Source organism: Macaca thibetana, chromosome 18 (assembly GCF_024542745.1).
Source record: "Macaca thibetana thibetana isolate TM-01 chromosome 18, ASM2454274v1, whole genome shotgun sequence".
Classification (NCBI taxonomy): Eukaryota; Metazoa; Chordata; class Mammalia; order Primates; family Cercopithecidae; genus Macaca; species Macaca thibetana.
In genome coordinates this window covers 533,940-554,081 of record NC_065595.1, presented here as the reverse complement: position 1 = coordinate 554,081, position 20,142 = coordinate 533,940, and the positions used below count along the sequence as shown (strand labels likewise).

General features: G+C 52.8%; 2 protein-coding genes across 6 annotated transcripts in view; both read left to right on the top strand.

Annotated features, from left to right (window-relative positions):
- HSBP1L1 (heat shock factor binding protein 1 like 1) overlaps positions 1–20,142 on the top strand; it is a 414,139-nt gene that overhangs the window by 153,516 nt on the left and 240,481 nt on the right. The window lies entirely within an intron of this gene.
- The window catches only part of CTDP1 (CTD phosphatase subunit 1), a 74,228-nt gene that overhangs the window by 1,881 nt on the left and 52,205 nt on the right, over positions 1–20,142 (top strand). For all 3 annotated transcript variants that reach the window (XM_050768208.1, XM_050768210.1, XM_050768211.1), the window contains exons 2-4: positions 14,015–14,098; positions 14,829–14,922; positions 16,719–16,847. In XM_050768208.1, coding sequence (XP_050624165.1) covers positions 14,015–14,098; positions 14,829–14,922; positions 16,719–16,847 — 307 coding nt within the window. The remainder of the gene's footprint in view (positions 1–14,014; positions 14,099–14,828; positions 14,923–16,718; positions 16,848–20,142) is intronic.

Sequence of the window (20,142 nt, the reverse complement as noted above, 5' to 3'; positions counted from 1 at the left end):
TTCGTCACAGGGCCCTTTGAGACACTGACGTGATGTCATTTCTCCTCGGAGCGTCTGTGTGGCACCAGGTCTTCCTCTAGTTCCAGGAGGCTCGTCTGTCTGCCTCCAGTCCACTGGTGGCAGGTGAATCCCTGCCTTAGAGAAAGCCACAGGCGGTGTTACCTGGAATTCAAGGTGCCTCCTTTCCCATTTCCGTGTACTCCTGTGGGTTTGTGGACAGGGGTTTTGTGAGCATTCTGGGGAGTGTGGTGGTGTGACGTCAGCATTTCCAGAGGTGTTCCTCCCCTTGCAGTGGGCACGGGTGCCATAGATCCAGGAAGGAACGGCTGGGAAGGCTTTAGTCTGAAGCCGTGTGCGTGTGCCCTGGCAGTTCTGGTCGTCTGTTTGGAATCAGGTTCCTGCCTCGCGGTTGTTAGCTAGCTGAATTCGGGAGGTGCATTTGCAGCAGGAGTCCATGCTGCTGACAATGGCTCTGTTCGGTCCCGAGGACGCTGCCCTGGCTTGGCGGGCTGCCGTTGGGAGCCGGTATGTGTTGGCCTCCCCAAAATGCCTGCTGCACCTTTGTGGAACACAGTTGAAAATTGCTAGATTAAGTCACTTGTTGACAGATTTTGTGAACAGGGTGGGGGTTACAAGTGCGTTTCTCTGGCAGCACGCCTGTGATGGGAGTAGCGCCCTGCAGTGTAGACTTGTGGCTTTGCCGACGTCTCTGTAGAGAGCTGCATGCAGGTAGAAATCTCCGCAGCTTTTGCTTGAAGCCCAACAGTGACGCATCTCTCCAGGACATGAGTTCCAACTCAGCAGCTCTATACAGTTTGCAGCTGGCCTTCGAACAACTTGGTTTGGGCTGCGAGGGCCACCTTTATGTAGATGTTTTTCAGTAAATCGTCTGCTCTCCGCATCCGTGGGTTCCATGCCTGACACTGTTTGCTGGGTGTGGAGCCCAGCCTGTTTATACAGAGGGCTGACTTTCTGGATCCGTGGGTTCTCCAGGCTGACTGCGGGACCTGAGTATCTGCAGAATCTGAAGGAGTCCTGGAGCCCGCCCCCCGTGCAGACTGAGGGACTGATGATATCTGGAAGTCTTCCCGTAACAGATTGTGCCGCTTTTTGATGACGTGGAGAATATTGGGCGTAATCCCATCCTGATGTTGGAAGGTGATGGGCATGAGTTTAGTTCTCATCCCTGCGTTGCCTCTGGGACGTTGGCTGGTGAAAAGCACCTCCCTTCCTCCAGAGAGCCTGCGTCACAGTACTTTAACTTGAAAGGTTTTTCCCGTGTTTTTCTTTTTTTCTCTGGTTGCTGGTGCGGCCATGTCCAGCGGCAGCTCCACGGTTCTCTTCTGTGGTGTCACACCGGTTGGAGGCTGGAAGGTGAGGACGTCAGGGAAGAGAACTGCCTTAAACCGTGGGTGACTCTGCTCGCCAGCCCAGGTGTTTGACTTTTACTGAGCAAGTTCCCAGAATCGCACAGGGGCTGTTTTAGAATTGACTTATCTTGATCACCTCTAAAAGTTTTCTTGAAGTTGCAGGTTCCTGAGATCTTTATCTGGGAGAGCAAGCATTTGGTTGAAGTTTGCTTCAAATGTTTGTAGACTGATTATTGTGTATTGATCCTTAGAGCACCCCTTTCAGGTTATGCAAATAACATGCCCTTGTACAGACCAGCACGGCAGAATCCACAACTGCTTTTGAGGAGGCTCCGACCCTGGCTTCAGCTCATCTGTGTGTGAGGGCCGGGGAGGTCCAGAATCTGCTCCTGGACTTGTGCTGAAGAGAGTCTCCCACTTTTAACACGGACCCCCCTGCCTCGGCGCTGATGGACCCCGTGGCTCCTGGTGAGAGAGAGCAGGTCCTGCCCAGCTGACGGGTCAGAAACGCAGGTGTCAGAATCGGGGTTTCGGGGTGGCTGCCTGAGGAATGCGCAGGCGATCTGATGTTGGAATTCTGGCTTGGGTGAAGCCCTTGATGTGGCCACACAGTTTTGGTCCCTCAAGGGCTTACTGGGTGCCTGTGTGCCCTGGTGGCTGCTTGGTCAGGGCCTTTGGAGAAAGTCTTGGGAAATCAGGTTTCCGAGGGTGGTGTTGAGGACATTGCTGACGAGGTGTGGAATTGGGGGGAGGACAGCGTGGCTCTCTTAAGGCTCGGTCTGGTCGCTGTGTTCGCCCCGCGGGTGTTGTGAATTAGCTTCCCGCCCAGGATGGTTTTGGGACTAGGGGGTGCCTGCCCCATTATTGTTCCTTCATCTTGATGCTTTCACAGGGCTTATAAAAATACTTGTGTTTCAGGAATAACGGGAAGTGTCTTTGAAAACAGCTAAACCGGAGTTTGCAGAGAGCAGACAGCGGCAGCAGCCTGAGCGTACTGAGCTCCAGCGTCCGCTCATGTGCTGTCAGCTTAGTGAAGGTGGCTCCTGACCCTGCTGGCCGCCGGCTGCTTGACAGTAACTTGTTTAGCTGAGACTGTGTTTGAGAAACTGAGAGGTGTGGTTATTGCTTGTACATGAGCAGCCAGCACGCTCACAGTGCCGAGGAGCAGAGGGCGTGCTGGTCCTGAGCGTAGATCAGAACGTCAGTCTAAACAGTTCTTTATAGCACGGAATTTTAGCAAAGAAAGAATCCCACGTGGGTATGTGTGAGTGAGTCTTGTGTAGCCTGGTGTTAGTTACTGAGGCAGAGCACAGCGGAGAGAGGTGATGGAACCTGTGGCCACGTGAAACCTCCCTCTGTAAATAGCAGGTGTGAGTGAATCTGTGAAAAGCACCAGCACCAGCCAGGCAAGGTGGGTCCGTGCCCTTGTTGCCTTCATTGTTGTTATCAACTGCATTCATCCTAATCACATGAGTGGTTATTTTTAGACAAAGAACCATTCTGGGAGCATTTGGGTGAAGTTACAATAGTCACTAGATTGTTGTTCTGATCTTTAATAAGATTATATGTTTTTGTCAGGCTTCATCCTATCTGGCAGAAGGGCCTCCTTACTCTATAGGAAAGAAACTGAGGTTCCAAGAAGTTTGGACCTGCCCTGTCCCTTACGGGGTGTGAGGGTTCTGTTGAGGAGGACTGTGCAGGCACCTCGTGGTCTCTGGTCCTTGTTTCTCCGCGGCGCCCTTTATGGCGTTTGATGGCCCGGGTGAGGACGGTGCAGGGACCTCGTGGTCTCTAGTCCTCTTTTCTCCGCGGCGCCCCTTATGGCGTTTGATGGCCCCGGTGAGGACGGTGCAGGGACCTCGTGGTCTCTAGTCCTCGTTTCTCCGCGGTGCCCCTTATGGGGTGTGAGGGTCCTGGCGAGGACGGTGCAGGCACCTCATGGTGTGCTCAGGGCCTTGAGAGAGCCTCCGTCCTTGGTCCTCTGCGTGCTGCTCTCTGTAGACCAGGTTTCAGCCATGGAGGTTCCTAGTGTGGGGGGAGTAGCTAGCACAGTAGCGTTTAGTGGAGTGCAATTATTTTAATAGAAAATATTCTGACAGGTCACCATCTTTCAGAAACTAAGTCTTTCTTTTCCTACAGATTTCTTTGCTTTGGTTTTTTTCCCAGTCACTCACAGGGAGATACTTAAATCTCCAAAGAAAGGGGAAATTACCTAAAATAATCAGGGAGCCTGCGGTGACCAGTGAGAACTAACAGATGGAGGCCGTGTGCGAGGGTTGGTGACGTCGACTGGCCTCACCTATGCCTTTAGCTGGTCGGCAGGAAGAGCGTCTGCATTGGCCAGTGCGGGGTGTGAGGGTGCTACAGAAGAGCAGGAGAAACATTGCTGAGTAAAATGAAGATCATTCCAACAGTAACAGTATTTCTATTTTTATTGCTTTGTAGATTTTAGAATAGGAGTCTTTGAGAAATAGTAATGAAGTTAGAATAGGCTACTACCCAGGATTAGTCCCCCCACTTTATTCTGTGATTGGGGAGTAGAAGCTTCAGAAATTCTAAATGTGGTTCAGTCCTGCATGAACGTCGTCATCTGAGGGTCAGGTCCTGGAAATAAGGAGAGTTCGTTTTCATCCGGGTACTGAGAATCTTGATGAACTGGTAAGTCTTTTAGAATAATTTTATTATTAATAATTCTAATAATTAATTCCTTAGAATAACTTTATTCTTCCCTGTTGCTGCCTGCACTATGTAAAGAATGATGCTTTAGAAATGATATCTGTGTCTGAAGCCCGGGGGTTGCCGGTTTGTCGCCCGCGGAACGTGGGTAAGGTGCACTTCAGGTGCTTTGCTTTGTTTTTCCCACTTTTCACCTAACAGAAAACCACTGGGCCTGTTCCTTCCTTGGTTGTGTTCATCTGTGATTTACCTTTGTCGTGATTTTTAGGTATCTCCGATCTAATCTTTTAGATAAAGGCCTTTGGAGCGTGTCCGCCTGGAAATAGCTGGTAGGTTTCAGAAATGTTGTGTGTTATCAGATGTGCCTCAATTTTCATGGTTCCTTTAAAGTTAGTTTTGAAGTGGGTTACGTGAAATCATCTAGTATCTGGGTACAGAAGAATGGATGAATTCTCAGTTTTATGTGTATTTTAGAAGTGCACAAATATCAAAACTGAAATAAGTTGTCTCAGAAAAAGTGCTTTTTATATTTTGCGGAGAAAGAGAATGTAGACAGAATGGAACCGATGAGTTTCAAAGGATTCAGGTGATATTTTTTAAAGGATAAATGTACCTTGTAAAGATTATGAAGAGATGGTCTTGATAGATTTTTAAATATATATTCAGCATCATCTATGTACAAAATTCTTTACAATTTTAAGAGGAATTGGAGCTAAAATTTAACTCATTTAATATTTGTAATACTTTTGAAGTAGCTTTTGAAAGAGTTATTTTCCTATGGTGCTTTAAATGGTGAATAACGCTGGTGTCATACTGTTTTGGTGCATTTTTTGTGCTGACTGTGAACCAGCGGGAATGACGGAGTTAGCGAGTCGGTACCCAGCGTTGCGTTGACTTTCAGTTCGCTGGTGGGCCTGCTCCGTGACAGTTGGCTTTTTGTCCTGAGCATACCACCAGGGGTTAAAGTGTTTTCACACTGGAAGCATTTGACACCATGGCTCCCTGCGGTCTGTTGAGGTTCTGAGGCAAGGACCTTCGTTGCAGGTCTGTTTAGCCAGCAGAGAGGGCAGTAGGGTCTGAATGGTGTGGTGCACGTGGCACCACGTGGTGTTGAGCCGTGCTGGGAACTGGTTTTGTTGGGTGACCTGCTCTAGACCACAGTGGCAGTGTTGAAGCTTCCCCGCCGTGGCTCTGTGTGGATGTGTGCCACGTTGGGAATCGGGCTGGACTGCCCTTGTTCCTTCTTCACATTCCTCAGACGTTGTGCTTTACAGCCACAGCTTCAGGAACCGCTGCCAGAGCCCCGCTGTGCAGGTTCTCCCGGAGGGCTGCCTCTGGGCTTTGGGCGACTGAACCAGGTGCAGAGTGTGAGCCACAGCTGACGACTGCACTCTGTGTGCACAGCACTGGACTCCAGCCTGGGGCTGGTGCTGGAGCACCCTCCTACCCCTGTGGCTACACAGGAGACAAAACAACAACACTCGTTCCTTTCACGCTGTTTGTTTGCTTTTTGTTTTGAGATGAATTTTCACTCTTGTCACCCAGGCTGGAGTGCAGTGGCGCGATCTCAGCTCACTGCAAGCTCCGCCTCCCGGGTTCACGCCATTCTCCTGCCTCAGCCTCCTGAGTAGTTGGGACTACAGGCGCCCGCCACCACGCCCAGCTAATTGTTGTGTTCTTAGTAGAGACGGGGTTTCACCATGTTGGCCAGGCTGGTCTTGAACTCCTGGCCTCGGGTGATCCACCCGCCTCAGCCTCCTGAAGTGTTGGGATTATAGGCGTGAGCCACCACACCTGGCTAATTTTTGTATTTTTAGTAGAGACAGGGTTTCACCATGTTGGCCAGGCTCGTCTCGAACTCCTGACCTCAGGTGATCCACCTGTCTTGGCCTCCCGAAGTGCTGGGATTATAGCCATGAGCCACCGCTCCTGGCCACACCCAGCTAATTTTTGTATTTTTGGTAGAGATGGTTTCACCATGTTGGCCAGGCTGGTCTAGAACTCCTGACCTCAGGTGATCCTGCCTCAGGCTCCTGAAGTGCTGGGATTACAGGCGTGAGCCACCACACCCAACCATTTGGGCTCTTTTGGGACATAATTTTTGACTTCAAAGTTACAGTAACAGTGCACAGAATTCTCACACCAGCTTCACCCCAGATTCCGCGAATGTTAATGCTCTGCTGAGTTTGCTTATCTTTGCCCACGCACACGCACGGTTTTCTGAAGTTGGAGAGTTAGTTGCAGGTGTGATGTCACTTCACCCCTAAATACTTTAGTTTCCTGAAAACAAAGACACTCTCTTACATGATGGCTGTGCAGTTACCAAAATCAGAAATGAACGTCCACACAGTGCGGTGTCCTGCTCTGCAGATTTCCCGGCAGTCCTTTCAAAGTCTTTTGTAACAAAAGCAAACCGTGGGCCCCACGTGGCGTCGCTGGTTGAACCCTCACAAGTCAGCTCCTCCATCCGTCTTTCTTTCGGTATCATTGCCTGGTTTTGTAGGACGTCCCTCAGTTAGATCACAGCAATGCACTCTGATAAGACTGTCCCAGAGCCTGCGTTAGGTGAAGTTGGTGTCTGTTGCAAAAAGTTACTACTTTTCCTGTTGTGATTCAGTAACTTGAAAGATATACTTTGTTACTACATAAATACCTTACATTCTTACCAAGCTGACCCACCGTTTTGGGTATCTCTCAGTGATTCCTGCTGGAATCGCTTCATTTCTAGGATGATACTCCAGGGGTGGTGTTCTCAGTTCCAGCATTTCTTCTCCATTTTTTGGTTGGCTTTCTGTCATAAGAACAAATAAGGCCGGGCATAGTGGCTCATGCTGTAATCCCATGATTACATGGGAGGCCAAGGTGAACGGATTACCTGAGGTCAGGAGTTTGAGACCAGCCTGGCCAACATGGTGAAACCCCATCTACTAAAAATACAAAAATAGTCAGGTGTGGTGGTGCGCACCTGCAGTCCCAGCTACTCAGGATACTGAAGCTGGAGAATCACTTGAACCCCAGAGGCAGAAGTTGCAGTGAGCCGAGATCACACCACTGCACTCCAAACTAGGTGACAGAGCGAGACTCGGTCTCAAAAAAAAAAAAGAACAAGTAACTAACATGCCTATTTAGCAGTGCAGGCTCATGGCTTCTTATTTAATGGCTTATAGTCTGTTATTGTTCTTATTTGCCTTGACACACAGTTTATCCCAGCTGTGGCTGGCGGGATCCCCGTGGTGCTGGTTCCTGGCGGCTGAGCACTGCCACCTTGTGTGCGTAACAGATTCGTGGCTGCTGCTCTCCTGGCCACAGTCCTGGAATCAGCCATTCTCTTAACAAGTCCTGCATCCTCTTAGTGGAGAATGGCATTTGGAAACCCAAGGTCTAGGTGCAGAAAATACACTCTTCCCTCTAAATACATTTCTGTACTCAGAATGTTGGAACTTAGGGAAGACCCTGGAGCCCTACTGATCTGTAGAAGGAAGGGAGAAGGTTGGAGCCACCTGGAGCCGATGCTCAGAGGCGATGGCGTCCGTGGTCCAGGCCCAGCCCATAGTCCTCTCTGCTGTGCCTGTGCCCTCGGACCTCCCCGAGGAAGCTGAGAGCCCAGACCCCAGAGAGTTTGGTACTTACTACACTTGGGTATTTTGAGGAAGATAACTTGTTTAGAAATTGCATATCATGGCTTTCTCATGGATTTTCTTTAGGACAAACCAGAAAACGTTTATTGGTGACTGATTTGACTTTTTTGGGCTGAGCGCTTTGGTTCGGGTGTTTTTACGCTTGTGTATCCTGTATCCGTGTTAAAGAATCCACAATGTGTCACTCCCCTTTTTAAGGTGTGGAGACATTTCTCTGCCTGGAGCGTGGAGGCTGGATCGTGGAGGCTGGAGTGGAAGCGTTCAGGGCTTTTCACCCCTGTTTTGTGTCAGTGTCTGCAAAGACGAAGTGTAGAAATGACTCGTGTTAAGAAAGGAAATATGTTGCTCTCTGCTCCCTGTCTGCAAGCAGGTCTCCCGGCCTTTGCACACACAGACATTCTGAGCCAGATGGCCTGGCTGGCAGTGTCCTGCATGCTGTGGGATGCTGAGCAGCGTCCCTGCCTCCAGGTGTGACATCCGGGAGTGTCTCCAGCCACTACAGGGGTCCTGGGGGAGCAGAGCCTCCACTGGAATAAGACAGGCAGAGCCTTTAGACCCCAGTACAGAAAATTATGTGACTCTGATGTGGCCAGTATGCGAACGATTTTCTACGGAAGGTCTGCGTTTGGTCCACGTTGCTGAGAGCCTGGGGGGTGCTGCCCACGTGCACTGGGCGCAGGTGCCAGGAGCCGGCCTTGGCTCTGCCACCGGGACCTTGCGTGGTTGTCATTTCCAGCCCTCACCTCTTTCCTCCTTGTCTGTCAAGACCCAGCTGTTACAGCTTGTGATGCTGTTCTAGAAGCTTCCTTGCTCATATAGAACTAGGCATCTGCTGTAGTCACCCTGCCTGTGGCACCTCGGTTTTGCAGTGGCTCTTGTTTGACTCGTATTACGCTGTTGGTGACAGCAGGCAGTGCACGCCCAGCTCAGCTTACGGTCAACTTTTTTCAGACCTCAGGCTGAGCTGATGGCCCGAGGGAGGCTGTTTGTGGGAAGCAGGGCCAGCGCACACTCGCTCTTAGACCTGTGCTGGGGAAGGCAGGTGGCACCTGGCCTTGCTACCAGCCCTTCTTTGGAGCAAGAGGCCCCCGTCCTTGGTGGCAGCCTAGGGTCACTGTGCAAGGGGTCACACAGCTTCCCAGGCAGGACTTGGGCTGGGGGAAGAGTGGACAGCTCCCAGGGTGGACTCAGGCTGGGGGAAGAGTGGACTGCTCCCAGGGTGGACTCAATGTGGGCGAACAGTGGACAGCTCCCGGGGTGGACTCAGGGTGGGGAAGAGTGGACGGTTCCCAGGGGGATTCGGGGTTGGGAAGAGTAAATAGTTCCCAGGGTGGACTCAGGCTGCGGGAAGAGTGGACGGTTCCCAGGGTGGACTCAGGCTGCGGGAAGAGTGGACGGTTCCCAGGGTGGACTCAGGCTGGGAGAAGAGTGGACGGTTCCCAGGGTGGACTGAGGCTGGAGGAAGAGTGGACAGCTGCCAGGCAGGACTCGTGCTGGGGAACAGTGGACAGCTCCCAGGGTGGACTCGGGGTGGGGAAGAGTGGACGGCTCCCAGGGTGGACTGGAAGTAGGCGAAGAGTGGACGGTTCCCAGGGTGGACTCGGGGTGGGGAACAGTGGACGGTTCCCAGGGTGGACTGAGGCTAGGGGAAGAGTGGACAGCTCCCAGGCAGGACTCGTGCTGGGGAACAGTGGACAGCTCCCAGGGTGGACTCGGGGTGGGGAACAGGGGACGGCTCCCAGGGTGGACTGGAAGTAGGCGAAGAGTGGACGGTTCCCAGGGTGGACTCGGGGTGGGGAACAGTGGACGGTTCCCAGGGTGGACTCGGAGTGGGGAACAGGGGACGGCTCCCAGGGTGGACTCGGGGTGGGGAACAGGGGACGGCTCCCAGGGTGGACTCGGGGTGGGGAACAGTGGACGGTTCCCAGGGTGGACTCGGAGTGGGGAACAGGGGACGGCTCCCAGGGTGGACTCGGGGTGGGGAACAGGGGACGGCTCCCGGGGTGGACTCGGGGTGGGGAACAGGGGACGGCTCCCGGGGTGGACTCGGGGTGGGGAAGAGTGGACGGCTCCCGGGGTGGACTGAGGCTGGGGGAAGAGTGGACGGCTCCCAGGGTGGACTGAGGCTGGGGGAAGAGTGGACGGTTCCCAGGGTGGACTCGGGGTGGGGAACAGTGGACGGTTCCCAGGGTGGACTCGGGGTGGGGAACAGGGGACGGCCCCCGGGGTGGACTCGGGGTGGGGAACAGTGGACGGCTCCCGGCGTGGACTCGGGGTGGGGAACAGGGGACGGCTCCCGGGGTGGACTCGGGGTGGGGAACAGGGGACGGCTCCCGGGGTGGACTCGGGGTGGGGAACAGGGGACGGCTCCCGGGGTGGACTCGGGGTGGGGAACAGGGGAGAAAACCTTTGCCGAACGCACTCTACAGGCGTTTTTTTATCCGTTGGTGTGAAGCCCCCAGTGGCTGGAAGGTGCCCCCCCCCCCCACGGAGTTTGCTGGACACCTTGGTTGGTTGTCGGTTGGTCATGACTTTGAGTCTTTCTAGACTCCTGTGTTCCATGTGTTTACGGTGTGTGCCTGATAAGTTCTGAAGTCAGGTAGTAAAAGTTCTGTTATTTTTCAAAATTGAGATTCCAGGTTTCCTGAATTTCCATGTAAATTTCAGAATCAACTTGTCACTTTCTACAAAAAAAACCCACTTATTTATTGATTAAGCTAGAGACACCCCAGATCTTTCTTCATGCTAACATGTTTAGGAAAGATTGGCAAAGTCCTCCTAGACCATATTTGAGGATTCCTGAAAAAATATTTCCCAAGCCGTAGTTTTAGTTTAAAAATGAGCAAAGCAAATAAATACAAACTGCCCGTTAGCTGTGCACATGAAGGAGAGGTCACAGCAGGAGGCAGCAGTGTCCTTCTCGCCCTGTACGTGCTTCCTCCTTGCTGAATGAGCTGGTTTAGCCTGTGTCTTTAACACCTGCAGCCAGCATTGCGAGGGGCACACACAGACTGAGCCGGAAGTCGTCAGGTTACAGAGACCCGCGAATCTTCAGACCTGAGCTGCACCTGCAGCCTTGGGGCAGGAGCGTCGGGTGCTGCCGCGGTCGCCTTTCCCTCTCTTCACCTTGCAGGGGGTAGAACAAGGAGTCCACAGCATGCTGGTGTCCTGTGTCGGGCAGAGGGTAGAATGAGGAGTCCACAGCATGCTGGTGTCCTTTGTCAGGCAGAGGGTAGAGCGAGGAGTCCACAGCATGCTGGTGTCCTTCGTCGGGCAGAGGGTAGAATGAGGAGTTCACAGCATGCTGGTGTCCTGTGTCGGGCAGAAGGTAGAGCGAGGAGCCCGCCGTGAGCTGGTGTCGTGCGTCGGGCAGAGCATAGAAGGAGGAGCCCGCCATGAGCTGGTGTCCTGCATGGGACAGAGGATGGAGTGAGTAGCCCGCAGCTGGTGTCCTGCGTGGGGCAGGAACTGTGCAGGGTTTCCTTGCAGAAGGCCGATGGCAAAATGATGTCATCTGGAGACCAGGGACGCTTGTTAGAGGGGCTGAGGCTCCCAAGTCGGGTTGCTGCTAGGACTGAAGGAGCAGTGCTTAGGGGAAGGACATGGGGCCGTTGGGAGGATTGGGTTTAGGTGTTGGTGGTGGGGCCGCAGAGCCCTGTGGGTGGAGGAAAACAGCTCAGCCGGGGAGTCGGCGGTGGGGGTTGGAGGGTGCCAGGCACCGGGGAGGAACCTGGATGTGGACATCCCGAGTGCAGCTGTGATGGCGGTGGGGACACAGACTCCTGGGCGGGGATGGCCCCCGCAGCCTCAGCAAGCAGGGAGCAGATGTCCCTGAGACCTGGAAAGCCTGGTGGTGTCTTTGACCAGGTGCCGTGACCGGGAGGGAGGATGGTCCAGTGTGGGGGTTTGTGTGTTCTTTTTCTTTTTTTTCTTTTCTTTTTTTTTTTTTCAGAGGTTGGGTTTTTTATGTTAAGTCTGCTCATTTGGGCATTTTAGGGCAGAACTGTAATCATTCATCGTAAAGTACTTTGGTAAAATTAGAGAAATCATACTTGTCACCTTAGGAAGTTTAACACTTTTTCGAACAGGTATCACTATTTGTTGTCTGGTTTAAGAAAAAACCTCATAAGGGCTGAGTCTCCTTTGTCCAAACTGCTTGGGGACAGAGAAGTGTTTTGGATTTCTGGATTTTTTTTGGATTTTGGAGTATTTGCATATATACGTGACGAGATGTCTTGGGGTTGGGACCCGAGTCCAAGTGCAGAATCCATTATGTTGCATATGCACCGTATACACACAGCCCGAAGGTAATTTTACACAACACTTGTAATAGTTTCATGCGTGAACAGAGCTTTGACTGCTGCCCTTCCCACAGGGTCAGGTGTGGAGTTTCCCGTGTGCTGTCGTGTCCGTGCTCAGGAGGTTTCATATTTGGGTTGGGAAAGCCCAATCTGAGTGTGAAAATTTAGATTCTTATAACTAGTAAGAAGCAGTTTTTAAACTATTTCTGAGAATTGTGGATTTACAGAATAGAGTTCTCGATAGAGTTCTCCTTGTGATTTTTTTTTTTTTTTTTTTTTTTTTTTTTTTTAAGATGGAGTCTCACTCTGTTGCCCAGGCTGGAGTGCAGTGGCGCCATCTCAGCTCACTGCAAACTCCACCTCCCGGGTTCCCGCCATTCTCCCGCCTCAGCCTCCCAAGTAGCTGGGACTACAGGTGCCGCCACCACGCCCGGCTAATATTTTTTTGTATTTTTTAGTAGAGACGGGGTTTCACCGTGTTAGCCAGGATGGTCTCAATCTCCTGACTTCGTGATCCTCCCGCCTCAGCCTCCCAAAGTGCTGGGATTACAGGTGTGAGCCACCACACCTGGCCTGTGATTTTTTTTTAATGACTCTTTCTCTCTTTCCTCTTGTTTCTTCTGATTCTGACTTAGATGTGTCTGGGTTTCCTCTTGGGGGGCTGGTGGGAGGCTCTGTGTGAGCTTGTGGGGGCCGGGAAGTGTCATGGGTCCTGGGGTTGGTGAGGGCAGAGGAGGTGCAGGGACAGGGCTGCCTTGTCTCACTCTCCTCGCGGGGTCAGGATCAGGGTTCCAGGACCCAGAGGAGCTCAGAGTCTTGATGGTCACTGGCAGCCCACTCCATCCCCGAGGGCACAGAGCCCCGCACCGCACCGTGTCGTGTCTCCTCAGCACCGTTCCTCTCCCGGGTGATCTGCACACGCCCATCCTCCTCCCCGGGAAGAACTCCCTTCTGCTTCCCTCCAGGCCGCAGACCCTTCCCTCCGAGCTTCCCTTCCGCCCCCTCCAGACTGCAGACCCACCCCTCCGAGTCTCCCAGCGCAGCCCGCCATGGCATAGTGGGCATGGAGGATGTAGCTCCGCCTCGTTGCCACCTGCGGCCTGATCCTCGTGCCCTCTCGATGACATGGCTGGGCGTCTCGGTGGGCCATGGGGCATCCCGCCTGGAAAAATCCCGTTGACAGATGCAGCTTGGGCGGCTGCCTCGTGTGTGTCCGTGGGGCAGGGTGTTCGGAGCAGCCCAGCTGGTGGGGGGGTGTGGGGTTGCAAGTACCTGGGGCGGATGCTGAGTGTTGGGCAGCCTCATGTCTGTGGGTGGGGTGGTTGGAGCAGCCCGGCTGGGACAGAAGTGTGGGACTGTGAGCACCTAGGGGTGGGCGCTGAGTGCTGACTGGCCTCATGTCTTCAAGGAAGGGTGGTTGGAGCAGCCCAGCTGGGGCGGGAGTGTGGGGCCGCAGGCACCTTGGGCGGATGCTGAGAGCTGGGCGGCCTCTGGTCTTGTGGCCTTCAGATTTCAGCACTTCTTCCAGATGACCACTGTTTGGACAAACGAAACAGTTTGTGTTTATATAAAACCAGAATATTACAGTAGTTTTGTTAGGAAAACGTAGTTGCATCAGCCTCTCTCTAGACTGGGAATGATGTAAAAGTTTTAGATTTTATAAGTTCTCTATCACAAATGTCAGAGGATCACATATAAATGTGTATTTTGAGACAACTTTTACGTTCTCCCCGAGTCTCCTCTTTGAACCAGACATCCTTGTGTTTTCAGCCGTTCCACGGGTGGCACGGGGGTGTTGAGGCGTGGTGGCGTGTTGTTTTTTGCGTGTCGTTTTCGTGAGAGAGACCTACAGGTGGAAAGTCATTTGACAGACGAAGAAATGCCCTCAAGCGGTGAGGCCACCTGCCTACAAAGTTATGCGAGAGTTGGTGTAGTATTGGCACGAAAACTTAGATTTTAAAATTTGTACGGGAGGGCTCCTGTGATAAACCAAGCGATTTTGAAGTGTTCTTCCCTTCGTGTTTTGTAGGGCGGTTCTGGTGAGACTGGAAGGATGCAGCCACCCGGTTGTCATGAAAGGCCTGTGTGCTGAATGTGGCCAAGACCTCACCCAGTAAGTGTCCAGAAGAGTGAGATCTGCCTGCTGGGGCTCAAGGTGGTGGCCTCCCGGGAGGCTGAGAAGCTGTGCTAGGGACCCAGTGAGGCCCTTGGTTTCCCAGCGGCAGATGCAGACGCCTCCCTTGGGCCCCACGCGAGTCCCACTCAGCGGGTTTCCTTAGGAGGCGGTCCTTCCCGCTCTGCCATCACCCCAGCCTCGTGCCATTGTCAGTTGTGGTCGTGGGGGTGCTGGAGGGCTGAGACCTGTCTGTTTTCTCCTGACTGTGAAGACGCAGGTCGCCGAGTATCTGGAGCAGCGCCTCCCTCAGGACAGCCTGGCTGGTTCCCCCGAGCGCCCCCATGCTGGGGGCTGCTTTACCTCTAGTGCCCAGTGGTTTCTTGGATTTATCACTTGGGCAGTGGGAGGTGCGGCAGCTCCTTTTTCTGCATTTTCATGGTTGAGGGCCTGTTTCTGTTTCTCTGTGACTTTGTGGTTTGTTTTCATGAAGAACTGTGGCTCTGTGTGTTCACGAGTGTGGCCATGAGCTCAGTATTTCCACCAGTTTTCCTGTCTGTCTTTAAACAGTGGAGAACGTTTCCACAGTTGCCAACAGAATTAAGTTCTGTGCTCAGATAGCAGCATGTGTCTGTTAAAACATCAGCGGGAATCCCATCACTTAGAGCCCCGTGTGCATCTGTGCCCAGGCACTCAGCGGAAAGCCCTGAACCTGTCCTTGCACTCACAGGTTGCAGAGTAAGAACGGGAGGCAGCAGGTGCCACTGTCCACGGCGACCGTGTCCATGGTGCACAGCGTGCCGGAGTTGATGGTGAGCTCCGAGGTGAGCTGGGCGTCAGCGACTGCGTGTTGGGGAAGCGTGGTGCTCTGAGGAGGGCGGCTGCGGGGGGGAGGGCGGCTGCGGGGGGGAGGGCGGCTGCGGGGGGGAGGGCGGCTGCGGGGGGAGGGCGGCTACAGTAGCACTGATGTGTGGTTGTCTTCGTTGTTACTGAAACAACCCTCGTCACACAGATGACTTATGGGGCTGCTGCTTTCCTGAAACAGGGACGGCTGCTCTTGGTTCTCCACAGACAAGTCGGCCTGCAAAAGCAACTCGGGGCCCTTTTCCGCAGCTGTGAACAGCCAGGCTCAGCCTGGGTTCCCTCGAGCCAAGTCCTAACTGGGGAGGGATGTGACAGCTGCTTGTGGAGCTCAGGAGGTGGCCGCGCTGCCAAGGCGTGTGCCAGATGAGCCGGGAGGGCAAAACGTCTATTGGGGCAGATAATGGCAAGGAGTCGGTGGCCAGGGTCGGGCGAGGGGGCAGTGGTAGCACTTTGTTGGCTACAGGAGTGGCTGCTGCTGGTACCAGTGGGAAGCTGGCTCGGGAGAGTGGGCATACGCGGGGGTGGGTTGGGGGGTCCCAGGGCTGTTTGCCTTGTGCTGACAGGAGAGCCCATGGCGGGTACGTGGGGTGGAGAGAACGGGCAGGTGTTCGTGTGCCCAGTTAAGAGTGATTTGGGTTTTTATCTTCGAGTGTCTACGCCTCCTGTATGTATTTCAGGAGTTGCTGGGGCTCTGTGGGTCGGCGGCTCCGGCACCTCCTGTGCTCGAGGCAGACGCCGTCTCCCCGACCTCACTTCACCCCGTGGGTGAAAATGCTCTGGGAGCCGAGAAAAACTAGTGTGTGATCTTACGGACTTTCAGGGCTGCGCAGTTTTGTGAATAGGTAAAACACTTTGCAGTGTTACGATTTTGGTAAATTCGTGCTTTTAAATGATGGACACCAATTTCAGTCTGTCTTTTTACGGGAAAAACAAAATGCCAGATACAGGATTCTGGGTTTTCTGAATTACCAAACTTTAAACGAATGTAAAATGTGTGCACGTAAACCAAAGCCAGCAAGTTTGGGGGTGAAGGGAGGAGGAAGTACCCCTCATCTTTCCGGCACCTGCCGGCCCCTCTGTGCATTTCCCTTCGGGGACGGGGACGGGAGGAGGTACCGCCTGAGCGGGACCAGGATTTCGTTGTGAAGAGTGGGGGCCAGTTACAGTGAGAAAGGCAGCGTGGTGCGTCCTAGCACGTCACGTCCTGCGTCCCACGCTGGGCCACTGATGCCTGGGTGAGTGGGCGCTTGGTAGCACCGCTCTGGGCCCCGCGTGGAGGGACACCCTGATGTGCTGTCGCCAGGTCCCCGGGTCTCTTCGAGGCACAAGAATAGGCTGAGCGTGGGAGGTTCTGAGCACATGGCCCTTGCCAGTCTCTGCTGCCCAGCTTGGGCCACCCGGCGTCTCCCTTCTCCCAGCCGGCTGACTTGGTTTCTTCGTTAATTTTGCAGCTCACTTTTATTAAGTGCTCCATACCATTGAAGTGGCTTTGATAGAAACAACCAGTTTCTCTTCCCCTCTGTTTTCATTGGCTCATGTATTTAACTGAATTATAAAATCGTGGTCACAAGCAAGGTTGCCGTGACCCAGCTGGTGACCCGGCCCCGGCTCTCGGCCTGTAGGGCGCAGGCCATGGGGAGTGCCAGGGGCTGGAGAGGGACGCGTTTATTTCGTTTTCTGTTTCTTGATAAAATGGAGTTTTACCTTGGATGCAAACATACTGACTTTGTCATTTCTTGTTTCTGTTTAATTGTAGCAAGCAGAGGAGCTGGGAAGAGAAGACCAGCAGCGACTGCATCGGAACCGGAAGCTGGTGCTCATGGTGGACCTGGACCAGACGCTGATCCACACAACCGAGCAGCACTGTCAGCAGATGTCGAATAAAGTGAGTGCGGCTGGCACCCCGGGTCCCGGAGCCGCAGGTCCTAGAACTTTGATTCAGAAGTGTGTTACCTTGTTTTTTAGATGATTTCCCACAGGTCAGCCTGGATTTCGAAAGCAGACTCTCTTGTTCTGGGTGTGGGCTGTGTGTCTGCTGGGCGGTTGGGTAGCATCTGGGCCCCCAGGCAGACATCTTGGTGCCCACTGTGTCTCGCACTTCCTGCTGTTTGTGCGGGAGCCCTTTGTGTGCCCGCGCGGCAGGCTGTCGGAGAGGGCGGAAGCGTTCCGAGCCTGTGAGGATGGTGCAGGGGATGGTGTGAGACGTGTCCTGAGAGTGGTGGTCTTGGTGGGGAGGACGTTGGTGTTGGATGCCTTTGTGTCGCTGGGATGTCAAGGGCAGGTGGTGGACCCCTGGGTTTGTGCTTGGGAGAGCTGGGCTGGAGGAAGAGGCTGGGAGGTGGTCAGTGTGCATTCTGCAGAGGAAATACAGGGAGAAACGAAGGATAAGGGCAGAGCCCTGTTTAATGCACACAGAACCCTTTCTGCACCTCAGCTGTGTCCTCAGGATGGAGCCAGAGAAACTGAATTTCTAGACCAAAGGCTCTTTATGTCTGTGCCAAGAGGCTTGCCCAGAGGCTTGTGTGGGCCTAGACGGTCGCCAGCAGGGAGGCCCTCACCAACACTGAGTTGTTTTTTAAATGTTTGCTGTTAAACAGATAGTATGTGGACTCTGGCGTTAGATTTGGGAGTTCAGGGGCCTGTCAGTTCTGACCTTTCCAGTTCCTAAAGCTTCCTGGGGATCTTGCAGGTCCCGATAGCAGACGCCCAGCAGGCTGGAGGGTGCACCGCAGAGCCAGGCACCCTCCACTGCGGGATGGTGGGGCGTGGCACCAACAGCTGGGACAGATTGATGACAGTTACACCTAAGTCAAATTGGTGACCAGCTTCGTCTGAAAGATGTTTGGTTAAGTTCGGCCTGGTACGTCAGCCTGGTGGCCAGGGTGAGCTGCACAGATCCCCCAGGTGGCACAAACTCTCACGTTTTATGCTATTTGCAGAATGGAGAGAATCGAGTAACTGCCGTGCTGCACAGGAGTTTCCTTTAGGGCCGGAATTCAGGCCTCACCCACAAAACAGCTTCTATTTTTGGCTGTGTTAGTCATTTGTGTGTATCATGGCATGTTATACAGCAATATATTCTTCTATGCAGTATAAACTGTGACTAGATATTTTCAGATTGCTTCATTCATATCCACTACTCTACTCACTAAGGTTTTTTTTAATGCCTATTTTCTGACAAACTAGGTATTTTGAAGGATGTAAGGACTTTATGAAAATACATTCTGCACACATACACCTTCGTGAGTTGTTGTGACTGTTCCCTGCTTTTATTGTGCCTGTGAAGTTGGGCATTGAGTGAGTTCTATAGGCACAGCTCATTTTATGGTGCTTCACGGATACTGTGTGTTCCCAGAGAGGAGGCTCGGGGCACCCAGCGAGCACGGCTGTGGGTGTCATTCTCCAGCGGCGTGTGTGCCACACTCCGGAAATTCCCGTGTACTTCAGACTCCTCGGTAGTGGTGTGCTGTTACAGGGACCTGTAGTCAGTGATCTTTGAGGTCACTGTTGTCATAGTTGCTTCATTAGTGTTCTGTCTGCTCTAGGGGATTGTGATCTGCGATCTTTGAGGTCACTGTTGTCATTGTTTTGGGGTGCCGTGAAGCACACCCACATAAGACGGCAAGCGTAATGGGTAGATGTGTGGTCCTGACTGCTCCACCAACCGACCATTCCCTGTCTCTGTCCCGGTGCTGAGGCCTCCCTGTTCCCCGAGGCACAACTGTATTGAAATTAGGCCAAAGTAATAACTCTACAGGGACCTGTAGGTGTTCAAGTGAGAGGAAGGCTCCCCAGTCTCTCACTTTAAATGAGAAGGTAGACGTGATTATGCTAAGTGAGGAAGGCACGCCGAAAGCCAGGAAAGGCCGCAAGCTGGGCCTCTTGCACTCAACAGCCAAGGTGCGAATGCAAAGGAAAAGTTATTGAAGCAAACTAACACTCCCACTTCGGTGAACACACAAGTGATAAGACAGTGAAACAGCCTTGTTGCTGAGAAGGAGAAGGTTGTAGTGGTCTCAGTAGAAGATCAAACCAGCCTCAACATTCCCTTAAGCCAAAGCCTAATCCAGAACAAGGCGCGAACTGTCTTCGATTCTGTGAAGGCCGAGAGGGGTGAGGACACTGCAGAAGAAAAGCTGGAAACCAGCAGAGGTTGGTTCATGAGGTTGAAGGAAAGAAGCCGTCTCAGTAACATAAAAGTGAAGGTGAAGCAGCAGGTGCTGATGGAGAAACTGCGGTAAGTTCCCCAGGGGATCGAGCTGAGATCATTGATGAAACTAAACACACTAAACAACAGATTTTCAGTGCAGACAAAACAGCCTTCTATTGGAAGATGATGCCGTCTAGGACTTTCATAGCTAGAGAGAAGTCAGTGCTTGGCGTCAAAGGACAGGCTGACTCTCTCGTTGGAGACTGACTAATGCGGCTGCTGACTTTAAGTTGAAGCCAGTGCCCAGGTGCCATTCTGAAAATCCCAGGGCCTTTAAGACTGAGGCTAAATCTCCTCTGCCTGCGCTCCATCCATGGAACAACAAAGCCTGGATGACAGCACCTGTGTTCACAGCGTGGTTTACCGACCATTCTAAGCTCACTCTTGAGACCTGTTGCTCAGAAAGAGATTCTTTTCAGAAATATTCCTGCTCATCGACCATGCACCTGGTCACCCGAGAGCTCTGATGGAGATGTACAGGAGAAGAATGTTTTCACGCCTACTGACACCACATCCACCCTGCAACCTAGGGCTCAAGAAATGATTTCAACCTTCGAGTCTTACTACATCTTCTAAGGCTGGAGCTGCCTTAGAGGGCAATTCCTCTGATGAGTCTGGGAAAATCAAACAGAAAATCCTTCTGGAAAGGATTCACCGTTGTGAGTGCCCCCAGGAACATTTGTGATTCATGGGAGGACGTCAGAGTATCAGCATCAACCAGGAGTTCAGGAGATGGTGATTCCACCCCTCAGTTCGGAAGGTGTTGGTTCTCACCTTCATGGATGACTTCCAGGGTGTCAGGACCTCAGCGGAGGAAGGGGCTGCAGGCGTGGTGGAAATAGTGAGAGAATTAGGAGTGGAGCCTGAAGATGACTGAATTCTGGCAACCTCAGGATGAAACTCGAACAGATGAGGAGTTGCTTCTTACAGATGAGCAAAGAAAGTTTCTTGAAATGGAATCTGCTCCTGG